This window comes from Leptidea sinapis, chromosome 26 (assembly GCF_905404315.1).
Source record: "Leptidea sinapis chromosome 26, ilLepSina1.1, whole genome shotgun sequence".
NCBI classification, from domain to species: domain Eukaryota; kingdom Metazoa; phylum Arthropoda; class Insecta; order Lepidoptera; family Pieridae; genus Leptidea; species Leptidea sinapis.
In genome coordinates this window covers 7,748,595-7,772,019 of record NC_066290.1, presented here as the reverse complement: position 1 = coordinate 7,772,019, position 23,425 = coordinate 7,748,595, and the positions used below count along the sequence as shown (strand labels likewise).

At 36.6% G+C, this 23,425-nt stretch overlaps 2 protein-coding genes across 2 annotated transcripts in view; both read right to left on the bottom strand.

The window, feature by feature from the left end:
* The window catches only part of LOC126972325 (uncharacterized), a 768,748-nt gene that overhangs the window by 513,533 nt on the left and 231,790 nt on the right, over window positions 1–23,425 (bottom strand). The window lies entirely within an intron of this gene.
* The window catches only part of LOC126972329 (beta-mannosidase), a 46,036-nt gene that overhangs the window by 14,680 nt on the left and 7,931 nt on the right, over window positions 1–23,425 (bottom strand). Inside the window, exons 2-5 of the mRNA XM_050819003.1 lie at window positions 22,992–23,138; window positions 19,197–19,345; window positions 17,619–17,812; window positions 8,436–8,688 (exon numbers count right to left, since the gene is read on the bottom strand). Of these exons, the coding sequence (XP_050674960.1) occupies window positions 8,436–8,688; window positions 17,619–17,812; window positions 19,197–19,345; window positions 22,992–23,138 (743 nt within the window). The remainder of the gene's footprint in view (window positions 1–8,435; window positions 8,689–17,618; window positions 17,813–19,196; window positions 19,346–22,991; window positions 23,139–23,425) is intronic.

The window sequence follows — 23,425 nt, the reverse complement described above, 5'->3', positions numbered from 1 at the left end:
TAAGTAGCTAGTATCTAGTAAAACAAAGGAGATCCACTACGTTTTAAGCAACCGTTCGCTTTCAAACTTAGCCGGATTATACTTGGTGGTCAATCAAGTAATTACTACTATTTCAAAGTTGTCAAGAGACAATAAGAAGTAGTAGTACAATTGAATTGTTGGGACGGCCCGTGTTATTTTTCACAGGATTCAAACTAGATGGCGCTGTGTACGTTTACAAATAGAAACAGGAACGCGCTATTAAAAATTATTCCGTATTAGTAAGTCAGACGGATATTAAGTATTGATAATTTTTGCCGTACACAGTACAAATGAATACAGTATTTTTGAAGAGGAGAACCTGTTGCCTGCGGGATGTGGTTCTCTTAAACCCTTCATCACTCTATATAATGTTAAATATGACGATTAGTGATTATGTGATATCAAACATGCAAAGTACAAAGCTATAATAATTTATGACTTTCAAAGAACTAAGATCAGAAGTTGTAAATTACTTGAAAATTAGTTATAACTTATCGGCCTTACAAATAGACTTGGTATAAAGTTATAACTAAGCATAAACAAAGAATATGCAAAATATTTTCAATATCGTTGACAACACTGTCAATACAATGATAATTCTGAAGTTTTCCGAATGACAAGCAATCTTGCAAATAAACGGGAAACGTTATACGTAAATAAACAAATAAATAAACCAATCGTAAGCGAAATGTCTATTTGTAAACATTTTGCATTTTCTTGGTTTATTCTTAGTTATAACTTTATGCCAATTTTATTTGTAAGGCCGTATAAGTTTTGTAGTATCAAGCAAGATATGCAATGATAATTGAATAATATTACTCAAGTTGTTCAAATTCTACAGTTGAGAAGTACTAGGCAAAATGTTATACTAGGTATCACTGTGACTCAAAAGTAACAGTGATTAATACCTCATACAAAATACTAGTTGTTAGTTTCACACTTCCTACGTCGTGGTCTTCTCTCGTTGCTCTCTGCGGTCATCTTCTTTAATTTATGGTATTTATGTTGGGGGAGCGGATGCCCCCCTTTGTGGTCATCTTTTTGGAGCTGAGGGAGCGCCTGTTCCCTCAGCTGAGATCCGGTGATTGTTGCCGGTTTGCGCGGGCCTTGACGATCAGCACCGAAGAAGAGGGAGGGCGATCAGCCGAGCCGCGCGCAAACACGTCACTCTTCATCCTCGTCCCGCACGATATCGCGCGGGTAGCGGCGGCTGTCAGGTGGCCGCGCGTGCCAGGGGGCCAGATCTCGCAGATGATGGAGATCGGACGAGTCGGCACGCGCGAACATGTTGACGGCGAGTCGTCCAAGCCCTCGACTCTTAGGTCCCTCTGGATTGTTTGGTTCCTCACGTACCATGGTGCGCCCGTGATGCGGCGGAGGATGTTGTTCTGCACGGTTTGCAACCTTTTCCGGTTAGTTAGATTCACGAGCGCGTACCATGCAGGCGCGGCGTACGTGAGTCGGCTGCGTAGGTGGTTCTTATACACCAAGACCTTCACCCTCAGAGGGAGGCTTGAGGAGAGCACTGGAAGAAGTAAGGCCATCGCGACGTTTGTCGACGCGATGGTCTTCGTGACGTGCTCGTTCATGTTGAGCCGGCGGTCGATGGTGACCCCGAGGTACTTTACCGTCGGGGTGCACGAAATGTCCTGTCCGTTTAGCTGCAACCTATGCTGGCCAGTGTGCACACTACCAGTCGCGAGCGCCTGGGTTTTGCCAACGTTCACCGATAGCCGCCACTTGTTGAGCCATTCTGGCAGGGTGTCCAGCTGGCGCTGCATCTTCACGGCGGCGTGCGTTAGGTTGAGTGACGATGTAATATACGCCGCGTCATCTACATACAGCGCCAGAGTCGCCGACGGCTCGAGCGGGATGTCATTTGTTTATTTTGCGTACAGCAGGGGAGACAGACCGCTCCCCTGCGGTACACCAGCAGAGATAATCCTGGAAGCTGAAATGGCATCGTCTACTCTCGTTTTCAAGGAAGTTGGGGACTATCCTCACCAGGCGGGGAGGTGTCGAGGTTGCAGCTAACTTGTGCACGAGTCCAGTATGCCAAACACGGTCGAACGCCTTCTCCATGTCCAGGAATACTGCCGCAGCTTTCTCTCTTTTGTTGAGAGAAGCGGTGAGGGTGTGCAGTACCCTGGACAGCTGGAGCGTGGTGCTGTGTTCAGCGCGGAATCCAAACTGTTCTTCCCTAAGCTCTATGTAGGGTCTTAGGAGTGACAGCAGGAGAGATTCGAATATCTTAGACTGGGTCGCCAGAAGAGTGATGGGCCGGTAGCTATGTGCTAGTGCGGTGTCTTACCCCGGCTTCGGGATCATAATGACGAGGCCTTCCTTCCAGTTATTTGGAAAGTACCCCGAGCGCAGGATGCCAATGAAGAGTCGCGTCATCGCCGCGATTTTCGTACCACGACGTGATAAGAGCTTTCTTAGTTAATTTAGGTTGACATCAAATCAAACTTATTAAATCGCAATGATGTTAATTGAATGTCAAAAATTATGTCAATTGAATCGGAAACTGATTTAGTTCGTTCATTCATTCGTACCATGTAATATTTCAACCAAAATTGGATAGCTTATGTGTCAAAGTGAGCGATTCGAAAAAAGTTGCTACTTCCTTAGAGGAAAGTGAATAACTTTTAAAAAACAGTGAAAACATACAGAAAGGGAAAATTTTATTGATGAAAGATGAGATGAGAATAATTTATTGGACTTTTTTGTAAAACAAAATACTGAAAATAAATACCACAAATTAAAATACTAAAGACGAGGCACTAAGGGCCCAGGCTATTGCCTGTTCGCAAGAACGGATTAAAAAAAATGTCCTCTATGTCCTGTCAAATCAAACGGAGGTGCGTTCATAACTCGATATTTTTACGAAAACACCTAAGTAAACATTTAATTTGTAATTCAAAGAACTATATTTATTTATATTACTATTATTTAATAAATACAAAAAAGGACTTAATGGTTTATAATTTGACGCTATAAAGCGCAATTTTAAAATGTATTTTTAGTATTTTCTACGCAAAAAAAAACCGCTAAAATCATATCATTTTAGGTTTCGAAACGCAGCGCATGCAACGACTGTAGAGCGTCATCTCTTTCTCAAACCGCGCACCACAGACAAATTTATTTCGTTCATTCTTCATAAGCGATCCAAACGCCATTCAGTAAAAGGCGAATTTTAATGATTCAGTTTAGGTACCTAAACTCAGCTGCATCGGAATCCCATCGCTTATTAAAAGTTGATGGTAGGCCCTTTGGTTGTTACATAGGAGATTACACCTAGATCTGAAAGAACTTGGGATGAGATGTGCTATTCTCGAAAAAAATTTAAAAGTAGGTCTTAACCTACTTTTAACATTTGTGGTGGTGGTGTCAAAATCACCAAGACGAGATAAAAATGGACATAATCGCTTATCACAGAAAAGCTAAGGATTTTTCTAAATTTTGGAAAGCAAATAACAAACTGAATGTTCGGCCGAGCTTACTAGTGAGTGTTGCGGACTGTGCCACGCAAAAGGATATCGCGAACATGTTTCTGGCTGTGGACCAACTACAAAGAAATTCAACTCAAAAGACATTCGACACGCTAAGGGTGCAGTATAACAACAGTTTTAGGATTTTTTTTTTATGGAATAGGAGGACAAACGAGCGTACGGGTCACCTGGTGTTAAGTGATCACCGCCGCCCACATTCTCTTGCAACACCAGAGGAATCACAAGTGCGTTGCCGGCCTTTAAGGAAGATGTACGCGCTTTTTTTGAAGGTACCCATGTCGTATTGTCCCGGAAACACCGCACAAGGAAGCTCATTCCATAGCTTTGTAGTACGAGGGAGAAAGCTCCTTGAAAACCGCACTGTGGAGGACCGCCACACATCCAGATGGTGGGGATGAAATCCTAACTTGTGGCGTGTCTTGCGAAGGTGGAATTCGGCGGCAGGATGCCGCTGGGCTTGCCGCGGTTTTGTTCGGCATCAGGCATGTTTGCTGACGCACGAACGGATGATTTCTATGCCATCATAAGGAAAAGGACGTCATCCGTCCTGACAAGGCTGCGTTCGAGCTCAAACAGTATCCTCAATATGATAGCGGGAAAACTGGATTCGCCAATACTGCAACGATTCGTTCAAGTTTTTGTCCGATAAAAACACACTGTCTCAGATTGTTATCAAAGTTATCCTATGTTTTAATTATGTATTGAGGATAAATTATATTATATTATGCAAACCGTAGAAATTATAATATACTAACACAGTTTTTTAAGCCTGTTACTATAAAAATATGGGCCTCTGTTGCCCCTTAAAGAAATTTATTATTATTATAATACACTTACCTTCAAAAGTATCACACTTTTAAAATTGGGATAACGTTTTAAGTTCACAAGATATACTTTCGAAATAAAAAGGACTCCAAAGAGAATTTAATTTTGTACATAAAAACTTTATAGTCAGAAACCTTCTTTTAAGTATTGGCTGAAAAAAAACTTCAAAAACAAAACCATTCCTTTTTCAAAGTGGACGTTTCCGAATTACAATTTTACCATTCATATTTTTCTTACTGTTTTAAATTTTTTTCAAGATCGATGGGTCTTGTTTTAAAAGCTTATGCTAAAAAGCACATAACATTTATTTATCATGCCTCTTTCAGTTGAAGAATGTGCTAGGATCATGGCTTTTCTGGAACTAGGCATCAGTATGCGTCGCACTGCAAGAATGGTGGATGTGACGGTACGAACGGTCCAGAAGGTAAAGCGAAGGTACGAAGAGACTGGACACCATCTGAGGAGACCTTGTAATGGCAGACCCAGGTGTACCAGTGCCCGAGAAGATCGTTATATTATTTCCACTGTGTTAAGAAATCGCCACCAAAATGCAGTTGAAGTCCAGCAATAGCTACTTCAGACCCGGAATGACTACATTAGTGACAGTACAGTGAAAAGAAGACTTGCTGAAGCAAATTTGAAACCCCGAAGACCAGCGAGTGGCCTAAAACTCGAGAGACAGCATCGAGTAGCGAGACTGCGATACGCCCGTGAACACATGCAGTGGGATGAAGAAGAATGGTCAAGAATTTTGTTTGCAGGTAAGTCTCGATTCTCCCTTTACACTTCTGATGGAAGGCGAAGTGTTTACAGGCGACCTGGTGAGCGATACCTTCAAGCCTGCATCTCAGAAAGAGTCCAATACGGTGGAGGCAGTGTACATGTATGGGCATATCTTCAGAAGGTCTCACAGAGCTAGTAGCCATAGAAAATGGCACCCTCACTGGGCAAAGATATGCTCAAGAGATTCTCAATGAGTATGCAGGGCCGTATTTAGCAAATATGGGTGATGGAACGATGCTGATGCATGATAATGCCCGGCCACACACGGCTCATATCGTATAAGAGTATATTCAGGAGGTCGGTATCAGCGTGATGGCTTGGCCATCAAGAAGTCCTGATCTCAACCCGATTGAACACGCCTGGGATGAGCTTGGGAGGCTAGTCAGAAATCGCAGACCACCACCAGAAGAATGGGAGAATATTCCCCAACATCGGCTCCGAAACCTAGTGTTCAGTATGCCAAAACCGGCTCGAAGTTGTAATCAGAGCTCGAGGAGGCAATACCAGTTATTAAAAATTAAATGACATGTAATACATTTAAGTTGAATTTTTTTACACTAAACCAAAAATGTCTATTTTCATTGTTTTATCTTTTTTAAGTTAAAAATGTTACTTATGTATAATTTTAGTTTCTAAGAATTAAAGCCTATAAAATTTGCAACAAAACGTTTTTAATCTTAAATCTCTACCTTCTATAGTTAATAAAAAAAAATAATTTGAAAAGTGTGATACTTACTTTTGCAGGCCAGTGTAGAATCATAACAAAGTGATTCTTTTGTTATTGTTTGTAAGATTTGTGGTTTGTCATTTTGTGTGAAATAACAAGGAGACTGAGGAAACATTTAAAGTGAATTAAAAAAAATATTATTACAATTTAATATTATATTATAAGGAAAAATAAATGACTTCAAAATTATTTTGTTGTTTTATTATTATATAACTATGGTTAGTATAGGTAACATAATAGGGCTATGCATGTAACTAACCCCCTTTTTCATAATAGTCTGCTAACTTAAAGCATTGCTAATTCTCGTTCTGTCTTCTTCTATTGATCTAAGTCAGAATGAGAAAAAACACTCCTAAGCGGCTGTTTTAAGTTAGCGTATGAATAAGGGGTAAATATTTAGTTGAAATATTATTTCTAATCTTTATTATTATCTATTTTATCTTAGTTTCTTTTTTAATTAAATTTGTGCTGAAAAAATGCAATTAATACGCACGAAATATAACACATAGAAACGCAATGCTATTGGTCGAAGGGCAGTGTGACGTCAAAGACTAGATAATCATAAGCAATGGTATGGTTCCTAGATATTATTATTTTCGGTTGTTAGCGATATATTAAGTTATATATTGGTTTTTTATTATACAATGATTTGTATAATTATTATTTACAATGACTGAAAGTGGTTTTGTTAAAACGCAATCAGATGATCTTCCAAATATAGATGCTGTTTGATGACGTGTTTTTGTGTTTCGAACCCAGATTGTATTACTTCTGTATTTAAAAGAGTGAAAGTTGCAATGTGATAGTTAAATAACTTTTTAAGTTTTCTCAATTCATATTTTCTCACATTAATATCTAAAACTAAAGAATATATAAATGCAGAAAAATTTAATTGGAATTACCATATCAATTATTATTTTCTGTTGTAATGTTAAGATTCTGTATTAAGTTTTTGCATTTTTAAAGTAACCAACAATCAAATTGTAAACTAAATAAAAAATACTCATAACTATTCATTAAACTCACTTCAATATTGGTAGGTAGTTTGAATATATACCACAGCAATTTAAGCAAGTTGTTGGATATACTTTATCTCTTCTCATTGATTTTTTTGTATGGATGAGAGGACAAACGAGAGTACGGGTCATCTGATGCTAAATGATTAGCGCCAACCACATTCTCTTGCAATACCAGAGGAATCGCAAGTGTTTCCGGCCCTTTAAAAAAAGGGTACGCGCTTTTTTTGAAGGTACCCATGTCGTATCGTCCTGGCAACATCGCAGAAGGAAGCTCATTTCACAGCTTGGTTGTACGAAAGTTCGCAATCAGACATCTCTTCGGATAAATGCGGTCGAAAACACACAATGAAGCGACGTCCCTACGCAACGTCAAGTTATCTAGCGGTTCACAGAGCACTGCGTCCCCGACTATTCGAGCAGCTCTGCGTTGCACTCGGCCAAATGGTTACTTTGCTCGAATAGTTGAGTCTCTTGGAACTCTTTCTTTATCTAGTGCAGTTTTCTAAGTATCTTTGGCACCAGAGAATACTTATTAAATATATCACTATATGTAATGAAATGTCATGGAATGAATAGTTTAATTGCGAATTTATAGGTTCTAAGTAAGTAATCACCAACATATTATATATCTCCGAAACACGCTGCATCATATGGTACAAGAATTATTCGGATCAGTTCAGTAGTTTTTGCAGAATAACCAAAGGAAAAAACCGACCATACATCTATTAGTACAATATAGATTCTTGGAATAGACTCTGACGTCACAGAAACCTCGCGCAAAATGGCGCGTTTGATTAGCCAAAATATATTGCCCGGAAAGTATATTTATTTTTTTAATTGAATAAGAATGTTATTATCTATAATTTGATGTATTTGATATTTTTTAGTATGTAAAAAATAAAAACTATAGCGGATTTATACAGTATGGCACGGAAAAATATAAAATTCGCGATATAAAAATAGGTGTTGATCGTACACGGGTGAAAAATTGAAGTTGTATGTATTTATAATGCTAAATAATAAAATAAAAAAAATTGTCAAAAAAATATAAAATAAATATTCAGGGGTGGATGGACACTTATCATTTAGGGATATGAAAACTACATGTTAGCCGATTCTCAGGCCGACCCGATGAACACACAAATTTTGAAACAAATTGGTTTAGCCGTTTCAGATTAGTTTGGTTACAAACACCAAGACAAGAAAATTTTATATAGTACTAGCTGACCAAGCACACGTTGTATTGCCGATATTAAAATCGCGATACAAAAGTAACTGTTGATCGTAGATGGGTGAAAATTTGAAGCTGTATGTATTTTTTAATTCTGACTAATAATCAAACAAATTTAAAAAAAATGGTGTGGACCACCCCTAACATTTAGGGGGATGAAAAATAGATGTCCGATTCTCAGACCTACCCAATATGCACTTGCAGCCGTTTCGAAGGAGTTTAACTACAAACACCGCGACATGAGAATTTTATATATTAGATAAGGTGATACTTTTAAATTCCCAGTAGTAATCGCATCTGCTCTTTCTGCCACTTACCTCACTGATTGTAAAGTTAAGTCCAGCTTCTGCTGTCCCATCATCTCTTGCCAGTACATTTACATCATTTCGAATAGTCACGTATTGGTTCGCATTCACGGACAAAGTCGCTGTCAAATACCCTTTGATGCGTGTACTCCCAGTCTCTAAATAGGCTACAATCTTGAGGCTCCAAAGCGATCCATTTTTATCAATGTGTGTGGTGACTGATCTTATAATAGCTTCGTTATATAGTTCTATTGTCAGTTGTTTCCTAAAATTATAAATGCTATTATCATCACGGACGAGTAAAAAAATAAGGACTCCGTGTCACCTTACATAACAGTGAGGCACCAAAACAAGCCGGTAAACGTGTAAATACATAGCCCCCACGCATACACTTACACTAATACAAGCCGATCGGCCGCCATTATGAGATTTGCCATCGTCTGTGACAGATCACTTTGCGTCGCAATAAAATATTTTAAAAATACCGTCGTGCGTTGTGAAAAAGTTTAAAAACAATAAAACAAACGTATTTGTGGATATATGATTATGGAGAAAAAATTGTGTAACTGGTATACGTATGGTAGCTACGCTGATGACATGGTGGTTCTCAGCCCGTCCATCAAGGGACTTAGGAAGTTGCTTTCCGTCTGTGAGCATTATGCGAATGCTCACGGTCTGAAATATAACTTTAATAAGACAGAAATGTTGGTATTTCGTGCGGGCAAAGGTCCGGGGTACCTGAGGTGTTGTTGGATGGCTCAGCGGTTTGAGTTGTAACAGAGTTGAAATACCTGGGACATGTAGGATGACTGTGATATTGAGAGAGAGAGGAGGGCACTCTCGATTCGTTGCAATATGTTGGCCCGAAGATTTGGTAAATGAAGCAATCCCGTCAAGATTGTACTGTTTTGCGTATTGCCAGTGCTTCTACACCTGCCAACTTTGCACTAAATTGCAGAGATGATTGCATGTTTGATGTCTGATTGCAGAGAGGGTATATAAAGAGTACAATAAGGGACGAAACGAACAGGACGTTCAGCTGATGGTAATTGATACGCCCTACCCATTACAATGCAGTGCCGCTCAGGATTCTTGAAACACCCAAAAATTCTGAGTGGCACTACAATTGCGGTCGTAACCTCGAGACATTATATGTTAAGTCTCATTTGCCCAGTAATTTCACTAGCTCTGGCGCCCTTCAGACTTAAAAACAGTAATGTTTACACATTACTGCTTCACGGCAAAAATAGGCGCCGTTGTGATACCCATAATCGAGCCGGCTTCCTGTGCAAAGGAGCCTCCCACTGGTGCACTGCTACGCGACACCTGTCAACGTGATAAAATTTTTATGTATCGGCAAACTGCAGTTCTACTGCACGTTTACTGAAAAACAATCGTTAACTAATTAATAATAATAATAATAATAATAAATCATTTTATTTTCAGGCATTACCCATAGATATACAAACAATCTTAACTTAAATTAAATTACATAATACTGTTTAGTTTAATTTGATATTAATTAAATTACAGATAAAATTACAGCTTAAAATTTAAGATATGTCATAATCACAATTAATAAGAAAATACTTAATAATATTACTTAATAATTAATGATTTTCACTTTTGAATAATGAGAAAAGTTGAGCTGTTTTTATACAAGTTTGCTAAAGTTGTTTGTAGGTAAGTTTTGGGGAGATACAACATAGCAGTAACTACAATGAATAATAAAATACCAAAGATACCTAATACGAATGTCCTCAGAACATTTGATCACAATGAAAATACCATTTCTTATATATATTTAAATAAGTCTTCGATGTAATTCGTTTCATACTGATATTCTTAATGAGTTTTAGAAGCAAATTAAGAAACTGCAAAAGGCCCGACATCCATTAGTTGTTAGTTAATTTTAGAGCAAATAGATGGCGCTTATCACAAAAAATACATGTAGCTTGGACTTCTATTGAGTAATGGCATTGTCAAAGTATTTACTAGTATTTTGTAAAAGTTATTTGTGTTTTTTTTTGCAAGACAAAGAGGCCATTAGCTCATACCAAAAGAAGTTATCAATCAAGAATATTTAAAAGTGAAGTTGGAGTGTAATGCTATTTAGCAGAATAAGTCAACTCAATTGACAAGCGTAGTAGTGCATTTGCAGCTAATTCGACCCATCTAATTGTCGCTGTATTCAGAAATACCTACCTCAGTTTGAGTTACCAATCAGTACATTTATATTGATTGCGAAACTGAAGTGGCAGTGGGCAGGGCACATAGTTCGACGGACAGATGGTCGGAGGAGCAGAAAAGTCCTCGAATGGCGACCACGTACCTGAGGACGCAGTGTTCGTAGCCCCCACACAAGATGGACGGATGATCTGGTCTAGATCGCCGGAATACGAGGCCCTCATTCAACGTATTCCGGCGATCTTGACCAGATCCTTGACCCTCATCATTAGGGCAGCGCAGGACCGATCGTCGTGGAAATATTTTGTGGAGGCCTTTGTCCAGCATTAGACGTCTTCCGACTGATGTTGATGATGATATTAATATAATGATTGATATATTCATATAATGACCATTTATCTTTTAAGTCCACTCTAAATATTATTATCAAAAAAAAAAACAATTTTAGTGTTCTTTACAACTACTGTAATAGAAGTAAGTACAATAATATTATATTTTAGAGCACGGTTGGGAAGCCTATCTTGATACCTAAGGTTCAAACGGCTGATGGTTAAGATAATGCCGCTGCCCATCGAAAATATGGCCAATTTTTAACCGACTTCAAAAAAGGAGGAGGTTCTCAATTCATCATTTGTTACCTTGAAACTTTCGACTGAGTGAACCGATTAAGATATTTCTTTTTTTTATTTGAAAGCTGGTGCTTCCCGTGTAATTTGGTCCAGATCTGACAATTACGAATAACTCAATATCGCGCCAACCGATTTCGACTATTCTTTTTTTATTGGAAAGGATATACTTCAAAGATAGTTTGGTGAGAGTTTGGTTAGGTTCTGATTACGGAATCCATGACAAAGTAACGGAACTCTTCAATTCTTAGGAGCAAATTAACGATACTCGGCCGAATCTTTTTTATGCTATCCGGATATTTAAGTCATCTACCATAACATAGTTATGGTCAAGTAATTGTCGTAGTCGAATATGATGATCCTTAACGACTTACAGTAAGGGTGCCATCTGTGGCAGAATTACTAACTGTTTGTAATTAAATTGCAAAGCACTTACGTTCATTGCTGTATTGAAAATTAATCTAATTCTAGTTACGATTATTGTCATTTTTGGAGCCGGTGTCATCCAAGATAGGTTTGTTACTACATACATAGTTATAGGTGAGATGTGCTTGAGTCGTGAGGAGGCGAGAGCGGGTCGCGGCGGAAGGACACCGATTCCAAAAATAACAATAATCGTAACTAGAATAAGATTAATTAATTAGATTGTATAAAAATACGTAATTATTTTTATACTTTTTAGTGCACATTATATCTATTGTTTTGGAATAGTGTTTTGGGGTCGGTTGTTTTTTTGTTAATTTTTTTTTATGTAGCTTTAAACTCAAAAACTGTAGCAGGCACCACCTTATCAGTGGGAGGCTCCTTTGCACAGGATGCCGGCTAGATTATGGGTACCCCAATGGCGCCTATTATTGCCGTGAAGCTGTATGGCTTATACCATTACTGTGTTTCGGTCTGAAGGGCGCCGTAGCTATTGAAATTACTGGGCAAATGAGACTTAAAATCATATGTCTCAAGGTGACTAGCGCAATTGTAGTGCCGCTCAGACTTTTTGGGTTTTTTAAGAATCCTGAACGGCAATGCATTGCAATGGGCAGGGCGTATCAATTACCATCAGCTGAACATCCTGATTGTCTCGTCCCTTATTGTGAAGAAAACACTGGCGGTCGCTTGTAATATCAAATAAAATTATATTACGTGCAGAGCAAGAATAAAATAACCTATATAAGATAATATTTGCACAAAAATATAACAGCGTACTCGACCCAAGGTCTTTTTAAGTATATTTATATGAACAAGCGTGTCCTCGTTACAGTTACTCATAATATTCAATTATATATTATTATTAATTTTGAAGTTAATCTTATATTATTTAAAGTAATTAATTAAAGAAAAACGATTGAAGAATTGTCGGCAGTTCAAGGAATGAAGTAAATCCGTAAATATTAATTGAAGTCACAATAGTTTGACCATAAATACTGTTAAAATAAAAAAAGAACTATAATGTTGAGTTTGAATTTGGAATATGTCATTCTTATAATATGAATATTTATTGTGTTTTGTATTTTCGAGCAAATCTGTGTTATTTATTCTTGGAGTATTAAAATGGAGTGGGTCGTTAAAGCGAATTACTGTGATAGCATTGCACAGCACGTTTCTACTTCTTCACGTGCCTTGGACTCCATTACTGGGAGGTCAGCAGTCAGATTTTAAACTTTTCCTTGTCCATGGCTAAGCGGAAGAGTTTTTGGACTTTGTCTTGATGCCAGTTCACTTCCTTATATTTCTGAGCCAAGACTTTTTCAATAAAAAATCAATATAGTTTACAGCAGGCGGTACCTTTCGTTGCGCAGCATATGACAGAGGTACGAGATCTTACGCTGTTTGATGGTTTTGACTAACTCGATGTTCTTCTGCATTCTGACAAGGGCCTCTACGTTAGACACTTTAGCCGTTCAACTTATGCGGATCATTCTACAATACGTCCACAACTCGAAGGCTTCAATCTTTTTACGTAAGTCTTCCACTAAGAAGGATTATTTCCGGACGATCTAAAGATATCCATAATAAAACCGGTATATAAGAAAGGAAACACATCTGATGTAAATAATTACCGACCTACTGCCCTTCTACCTACATCAGCGAAGATATTTGAAACTGCAATGGCTATACGCCTAAGTAGTTTTCTGGAAAAATATTATATCCTAAATGAAAGCCAACATGGTTTCAGGAAAAACCATTCCACAACTTTAGCGATATACAAATACATACAAAAAATATTTGATTCACTTAATAATAAAAAATATTCAGTTGGCCTACTGCTTGACATGAGCAAAGCATACGATAGAGTCTCTTATGATATCTTACTAGAAAAATTATTTCTCTCAGGAATTCGAGGAATTGCCCATAAATGGTTCAAATCTTACCTTAATAATCGTTTTCAATATGTGGAAATAGAAAATACTAACTTCGAGACTGGAAAGATAGACCACATAAGATCTAATAAAGCTCACTTATCAGGATCTATTCCACAGGGCAGTGTGTTGGGTTGTATATTGTTTCTCATATACATAAATGATCTTCCTAACTTAATAGACGATGATTGTACTCTTTTTGCTGATGACATTTCTATTTTGATCCCATGCTCTAATTTAAAACAACTAGAAGAAAAATTAAATATTACAATGGACAAAATCTTTTATTGGCTAAATAATAATAATCTTGAACTTAATATTAATAAAACTAAAATTATACCTTTTAAACCTTATCAAAAATCCCCCTTAAATATATCTTATTCTTACAAAAATTCACAACTTGAAACAGTTGACACAGCTACACTACTGGGAATTGATTTAGACTCACACTTGACATGGAAGCCATATCTACAGAAATTAAAAAGCAAAATGTCATCTTTTACTTATGCTCTTTACCAACTAAAACGCGTAACAGATTTCAAATCTGCCATTGCTGCTTATTATGCATATGCACATTCTAGATTATCATATGGAATATTAATATGGGGAAACTGTAGTGAAATAAAAGATATATTTATTCAACAGAAAAAATGTATCAGAATTTTAGAAAATATTCAGCAGATGGATTCATGTAGACCATATTTTATTAAACACAAAATTTTAACCCTTACTTCAATTTACATCCTAGAAGCATGTAAATTTGTTAAAAAACATTCGGACTTATACTCAACACTACCAAATAACAAGCGAAATAATAGAAATTTAAACAAATTAAAAATTCCCCAAACAAGTATGTCATTAGTGTCATCGAGCCCTCACCACATGGCAATAAAAATTTATAATCACATCCCAAACGAGATTAAAAATAAAGAGAAGCCTTCTCTATTTAAAAGACATCTTAAAATTTTTTTAGTTTCAAAATGCTTCTACGATTTACCCGAATTTTTTAATAACAAGTGTGAGAATTAGTTACAATATAGTATAAGAATGTAAAAAATGTATATGACTTCTTTTTTTTTTATGTATAACGTTGCTGTGCCCTTGCAGGGCGTCACATATTGTCTACCTATTAATGTACCAACCATCCTACTGTAAAATGTGACTTGCAATAAAATATTTTGATTTCATTTGATTTGATTTAAGCTCCATGCCTCACAACCGTATAAAACAAAACGGGCCAAATGTAGCATTGCAGGAGTTGACGGCTGCAAAGAACTTTCCTCATCCTCATAAAAGATACGCGAGCAATTTCTAGGCGAGCTCGGATCTCCGTTTCGCTTTTTGATTAGTCTGTTAGCCCCCAGCAAGCTTAGAACCATGTAAATTAGAGACTTTAGGCGATATGCGACGAATATTAAAAAATTAATAGGGTAATGAAATCAATACCACATCGCGGTACGCAAAGGAAAAACACAGTTTTTTTTTATTTAATTATAAATAAATGTTTACTTTCCATCAATATTTTAAGGCGAAGAGTAAGCAGAAAACACGCAAACATGGTGTTTTAAGACAAGTTTTGTGGTGAAAGTATAGCATTTCGAGCTATGAACACTACTTAATCCTGTTATACATAACCTTAAGTCTTATTTGTAGGTTGCTAATGCTTGCTGTTGGTTATAGTTAACACTGCCGAGCCTTTTTGAACTACCACATTTCTTTGAAGTTAAACAAGTTTTTTGGCATGGAGTGCCGCATTTTTTTGGTACTTTTCTCAGAAAAGTTATTCTTATAGCTTGTACTTTTTTGTGTAGGTTCATTTATTCAGATAAGTAGTGAATAACGAGGATTGTAAGCATATAAACTGTTTTCCACGCAAGAATTTTGAAAATATTGGCTTTGTTACACAGATGGCGGGCCGGCAGCCGTGAACTCATATCGCTCAAGGTCGCTGGCATTTAGTGTCACCTTAACCACACCCGTAAATACATAGGGGGTAGATACCTTAGGTATCTACCCCCTATGTATTTACGGTATAGATACCATAGGGGATAGATAGAACTTTTAGTATTAAAATTTTAAATTTCATAATGTTTAAAAACAAATAAATTTATAATTTCAATTTCTTTTTCTGCTGTGGGCGGTCCACCAGAGTGCACTAGATTGTCGGCCAGCAGGGAAAGGTAGCGAATTCTCGTGGGGCGAATCACATCTGCCCCAAAAGATTTCACTCCGTGATGACCACGACCACTCTGTCAAGAGTGTAACAGCGAAGAAAAACAATTTAAATTTCACTTATAAGATGTACACAGAACTAATGTTGCACATTAAGTCAGCTGTATAGCTACAGATATACCTACTGCTATAAGCATTTCAGTGACGCGACGCGCGAGATTTAACCCATCCAAGAAGTGTCCAACTAAATATACTTTTTTATACATTTTTTATTTATTACTAGCTGACCCGACAGACGTTGTTCTGTATATAATAAATAAAATAATGTTTTTATATAAATTTGTCAATAATATATCATAACATCAAAAATTACTTCGTAAAATATGCACCCTGCTGTCGTAATGAAATTGTTTCACAGCAGAACTGTCAAACCGTGCGTCAATAAATTCTCTCATAGAAATTATGTATGGACACATCAAAGGAAAAACAAATTTGTTGTTTTTATTTAATTTAGCAGCATTTTCCTATTTATTCACCTTTTAAACCTTCTCTGGACTTCCACAAATAGTTCAAGACCAAAATTATCCAAATCGGTCCAGCCGTTCTCGAGTTTTAGCAAGACTAAAAAACAGCAATTCATTTTTTATGTACATATATAGATTTATTTATCGGGTGCGCTAGTCATTAGCATGTCGGTGATACGAAAGTACCCAAACTTTTTGATAGGGGAAAATCTTATCGGTTTAGAAAAGTTTTCACGGCTAAAGAAATTTTTACTTCAGAAACTCTTTTCCTTGTAACAATATTTGGGACAAGACTGTATAGTGTATATCATGCGATGTTGTAAATGATAAGTTAACAATTAGGAAAATTTATTGAAGTGGGCGTTACTTTGCGGAAATCCATAATTATACAAATGATTTCTGGCACGATGACTTGTCTCGTGCCAGATTTTGGCGAGACAACACGTTCTGAGGATGCCTCGTGTAGAGGCGAAACACGTGTCGAATTGTTTTTAAAACAAATACTGGCGGAATTAACACTAAAGAAAACAAAAAAGAAATCATTTGTACGTTAGCTTTTGGCTAAGATCATTTCTAGGTCTAGAATCTAGATAGACTATGACAGCTGTGAAAACGTTGAAAAAAATTGACTTTAGAACTAACCTCTATTTTGAGCAATTCACGCACACTAACACAAAGTGTCATACAAAGAAGCGAGTGTATGACGTAGCACTAAACTAATAATCCTTGCCTGTTTTTATCAATTGTCTATAAATTATCTAAGAGAAAGGTTACAAATTTAATTTAAATAAATATTATATTATAATTCGTAAATATGTTGGTCTTGGTGAGTGCCATTTGGTGTCGAGACACTTGGCCCGTGGGGCCCAGAGGCGCGGAGAATGTTCAAAATACTATCTTCGCGCCTCAATAAGGCTACTGGAAACCTAAGCGCTGGCAGTTAGTATTGTAAATATAGTTTTTTTATGGAATAGGAGGATAAACGAGCGTACGGGTCACCTGGTGTTAAGTGATCACCGCCGCCCACATTCTCTTGCAACACCAGAGGAATCACAAGAGCGTTGCCGGCCTTTAAGGAAGGTGTACGCGCTCTTTTTGAAGGTACCCATGTCGTATCGTCCCGGAAACACCGCACAATGAAGCTTATTCCACAGCGTTGTAGTACGTGGAAGAAAGCTCTTTGAAAACCGCACTGTGGAGGACCGCCACACATCCAGATGTTATAAGATTTGTATAATAATTTATCCCAGAAGTGAGGAATAACTTTAAAATAACAATTTATTTAGATTGTGTTAAAGTGTGTCAATATTATTATTATTATTTTAGTACCAAATTCCAACTGATGGGAAAGCTGGGCCCCAATCCCAACTGAACGAAGCTTGCATTTTCCGTAATTGATTGGCGTGGCATTCCCCATTGTATACATCAGGAACACAATTCGGTGCTGTAAAATACTTGTCTGATCGAACTTTTGCTGCCTCAACAGGCGATAGGAAATTGATGGTTAACTCATTTTCACCAACCTAAAATTATGCATTAAAATAAGATTAATTTACGTTAAAATATCGTATGATAAGATTCTGTGAGTCGGCCGTTCCCAATATACTATCTACAGATATAGATAAATTACTACCTTGTACTGTCAGTAATTAGCTGTCAATAATCTGAAGCTGTCCCAATATACCCGGTAAGTCATTCTTATCGCCTTATATTGGGACGCGTGAATTGCAATTTCAATACAAACTTCTATCGCTGGTATATGTCGTCCCATTCACAGGCAGCGTGTACAGATAAGGTGAGTTACCGTCGATAAGTTTATTGGGACAGAAAAGTCAACGATAGTTACGATTTTTATCTCAAGTAAGAGATAGGATGAATATTGGGAACGACCGTAAGAAGTATTTTAGAAGTCAAAGTCAAAGTCAAATAAAATTTATTCAATTATGCTTAAACTAAGCGCTTTTGAATCGTCACTACAAATATTTCTTTTAAATTACTGAATTTACTACATGTTGGGAAAAGTTGAGCTCGTGAGAACAACATACAAGAAACTCAACGGCCACTCTTTTCAAACAAACAGAGTATACAATGGCTGTAATATACATAACAAATTAGTTTGTAAAGTGCTGCATCCAATATAGGAGTCGAATAATATAAATTATTTCATAAAAAGTAATAAAGAATTATCTGTATAAATATAAATTATTGTTTATTGGATGCATCAACCTTGAATTCATTGATTGTACGAAGAAAAGAGCCACATAGCTGTGACTAAGCTATGATAAGGTAAAAGACTTGAACATGATAAAATTTGATTTAAAAATCATGTTCCTGCTTGGTTTCAATCAGTTGTTCGTGTTTAAAAAAATCTTTTTATGAAAATAAGGGAGGAGACGAGCAGGACGTTCGGTTGATAGTACGATACGCAATGAAGTGCCGCTCAGGATTCTTGAGAAACCCAAAAATTCTGAGCGGCACTACAATTGCGCTCGTCACCTTGAGACATAAGATGTTAAGTCTCATTTGCCCAGTAATTTCACCAGCTACGGCGCCCTTCAGACCGAAACACAGTAGTAATTACACATTACTGCTTAACGGCAGAATCAGGCGCCGTTGTGGTACCCACAATCTAGCCGGCATCCTGTGCAAAGGAGCCTCCCACTGGTAAATATATCAATAAATCAGACATGATGTATATACAAAATTGCAGAATCGTTTTTATTAAGTCATAAAATCTAAAGAAATAAGCAATTTGCACAACATTTAACGACAAAATTACTAGGTCTCAAGATTGCAGATTTAAATAAATTTCTATATTAAAATAAAATGGTTCATTAGATTTTTTTAATTTCCTTGATGATTGGTATTTCAAGAATGATTTACGAAAGTTGAATAATTAATACTTACCTTGATGTATTGCTTAACGTCAAACACATATCTAACAAACATGTTTTCTGTGGTACCAATGGGACTACCGTTTAGTTCTACGAAAGCCACTGTGTCCACCCCTTCTAGAACCAGCTTTGTCACATTGTAATTCAAGGAATCTTGGCTCACTGAAACAAATAATATCTTATTGAAACACAGATGGTACACGTTAAGCAGTTTTCACCGTTAAACGACTAACTTGTTGTTAAATCATATTGCAAGTAAACGATTTGGCCTACTCCATTCAATTTTATTTTAGTAATACAGTCAAATAAAACCTTCGTTCATAAGCTAGGAAGAAAATCGAAGGAGTGTTTGTATAAACAGGGTGTGTGTACGTATGTATGTACGCAAGAAGTTATAGTTCTTTGGCCTAACTTAAATTAAAATGATTCCTCGTGCTATTCTACGTTTTTAGAAAGAATAATTTTGTTAAAATCTTACAAATATGGCTTTGACAATTAATTATTAAATAATGAAAACGACTGTACCCTTTGCCTGTCCTAATAATGGACGAAGAAACCAAAAAAAATTAACGAATGACGTAAGCGTCAGAAAATTTTGATGTTGTGTTATATTGAAAAGTGATGCGCGCGCATCTTAAAATTTCACTATTGCCAACGGTTGTATTACAAACGATAACATAAGCGCATATATTTATGGGAGATATAATTTCACAGTATTTAACTGTTAAAAAAATCTTAACTGGATGTCAGTACTAACCGGAGGATAACATGCGATTTATTTTAATTATGGTTAGTGCAAGTGGGCCTCGTTAAGTTAGGTAACTATCGGATTTGTTAATTGTTCGTATTACATATTGGTCACGGGCAAATCACCGACCGTGACCGCAAATATTAAACGAACACACAATATATGTAGTCGTGAAAACTATACAAATACTAAATTCGAGCATTAGAATAGAACTAAGTATTATTGATTAAATATTTAATTTGTCTATGAATAGCCGTCGAAAATGATGTCGTTTTTAACGAGATCATGTCGCGTTCTTACTTCAATGAAGGCGACATGATCTTGATGACAAAGAATATTATTTATAGATACGTAGAAATATTTTTTTTTTTTTGTGAGCGTTAGCTAGTTGTTGTCAGCTCATAGACTTATTATTTACTATAGACTCAGCAAACGTTGTATTGCCGATATTAAAATCGCGATACAAAAGTAACTGTTTTGGTGAAAATTTGAAGTTGTGTGTATTTTTAATGCTGACTCATAATCAAACAAATTTAAAAAAATGGCGTGGACAACATTTAGGGGGATGAAAAATAGATGTTGTCCGATTCTCAGACCTACCCAATATGCACTCAAAATTTCAAGAGAATCGGTCAAGCCGTTTCGGAGGAGTTCAAAGTTTAACACCATGACACGCGAATTTTATATATTAGATATTATTATATACTAACATATAGACAAACAAATTGCAAGCTAATAACACTATCAATATCTTTCGATATAATAAAGGGTCTAATTTCAATTTTTTTTAATGAAAATAGGGACGAGACGAGCACGACGTTCAGCTGATGGTAATTGATACGCCCTGCCCACAATGCAGTGCCGTACAGTATTCTTCCAAAAATTCTGAGCGGCACTACAATTGCGCTCATTTGCCCAGTAATTTGATTTAACAATCATGTTCCGGCTTGTTTTCATTCAGTTAATCATGTTTAATTTTTAAGAAGACGAGCAGGACTCTCAGCTGATGGTAATTGATACGCCCTGCCCATTACAATGCAGTGCCGCTCATGATTCTTGAAAAACCCAAAAATTCTGAGCGGCACTACAATTGCGCTAGTTACCTTGAGACATAAGATGTTAAGTCTCATTTGCACAGTAATTTCACTAGCTACGGCGCCCTTCAGACCGAAACACTGTAATGTTTACACATTACTGCTTCACGGCAGAAATAGGCGCCGTATAATAGGTATCCATAACCTAGCCGGCATCCTGTGCAAAGGAGTCTCCCACTGGTAGTGGTTAGCTTATAATATACAAGCAAATAAACAATCAAATTGCAAGCTAATAATAGTATTATCAATATCTTTCGATATAATAAAGGGTACAAGTCCATAAGTGACCTAAATCCTCCCTCCTTTCCTTTTCCGAGATCCCCCCCCCCACCCCACACCCCTCTTATATTTATATATTATATATCTATGTATACATATCTATGTATTTATATACCTTAGTTTTAAGTTAGTTTTAAGCTCTAGTCATTAGCCTTAAGTTAGGTTAAGTGATAGCAAATAGCCAGGTTTTCCCCCTTTCCTGGATGTTCCCCCACAAACCTTATGTATAAGTTTTTTAAGCATAATAAAGTTTTATCCCTCAACACGTAGATAGGGTTGTAGAAATAAGTTTTCTGATACCTACATATATAAGGCTTAATTGTAAATTGCTTTAATAAGTAGATTATAAGTAATTTTGTATATTATATATTTTACTATCAAATATAGAAATTTGGAATTTGATTTTTTTTAAGTGACCTAAAAAACTAGCTATTATAAACCAGCTTAATGTTTTTTTTCTTTAAAAATCAATATTTATAGTATATATATATTGAAGGATTGGCGAATAGGCTTAGTTCTGCAGCATATGCGGTTAAGAAAATCAGACGGTTAACTGACAGATACGGCGAGATTAGTATACTTTAGTTATTTTCATAGTATTGTGTCCTATGGTATATTGTTATGGGGCAGTGCGGCCGATATTAATACTATCTTTGTGCTGCAGAAGAGGGCTATTCGCGCGATTTATAACCTAGGTCCTAAAGAATCATTAAGAGAAAAATTTAAAGAAATAAACATTTTGACTGTTGCTTCTCAATACATTTTTGATAATTTTTTGTATGTTCATAAGCACATTGAGGAATTTTCTAGAAACTGTGACATTCATAATGTTAACACGAGGAACAAACATAAACTTGTTATGCCTACTACTCGGTTGGGTCGAGTTAGTAAGTCTTTTGTTGGGCGATGTATATGCTTCTACAATATGATCCCAGAAAATGTACAAAACAAATGTGTTACGAAATTTAAAAGAATTGTTAAAAAACGTTTGTGTGGGAAAGGTTATTATAGCATAAACGATTTTCTTAATGACACCACGGACTGGGATTAAAGCGAACACCCTCAGGCTCTTTAATTATTAATGTTTATTGTACGATATTACATTGTAATCCATATTTTATATAAGGAAAAAAAAGCCCGCTGAGTTTCTTGCGCCCATTCTTCTCAGGTCTGAGGCGGTCTCTTTTGAATGGGTGGTAGATTTTGACGTTCAATAAGTGATTATAAATCCTATTTTGAATAAAAATATTTGAATTTGAATTAACTCCTACTGCCGTGAAGCAGTCATGTGTAAACATTGCTGTGTTTCGGTCTGAAGGGTGCAGTAGCTAGTGAAATTCCTGGGCAACTGAGACTAAACATCTTGTCTCAAGGAGACGAGCGCAATTGTAGTGCCGCTCGGAATTTCTGGACTTCTCAAGAATCCTGAGCGGCGCTGCATTGTAATGGGCAGGCTGTATCAATTACCATCAGCTGAACGTCCTACTCGTCTCGTCCCGTATTTTCATAAATAAATAAAAAACTTACAACGCAACCCGGCGTTTCAGTTTCAATTATTAGCAAAGTTTGACAGAACATGAGGCACGTCAACGTCACACACACACAACGTGGAAAGGCGCAGACCAATCCTTAATCTAAGACTACAGCTTAATTTCTACCAAAAACTTGTTACTTCTAAGATACGTACAAAGAAATCTGCCGGTGTATGTCCAATAATCGTAAGCGATCCATCGTGTGAGGACATCGTTGAACCCAAATAGCACATTATCAATAATGCCCGCTTTCTCCAAGTCGGTGTAAACTCCGCCGGGAACCGAACCGGCGACAGAAATTGCTGAAATCATGATGTATTACAATAATAAATTTCTTATATTATAATATTATTATTACACATGATAAAACAAAATCCTCCGCCGCGTCTGTCTGTCTATCTGTTCGCGATAAACTCAAAAACTACTGCACCGATTTTCACGTTGTTCTTACCAATGGATAGCGTGATTCTCGAGGAAGGTTTTAGTATACTTTTTTTTAATTTTTGATTATTATTAGTTTTGTACGGGCAGCGTACAAATATTTTAATTAATATTATTTTTGACAATGTATTAATAATGAACTCAACAA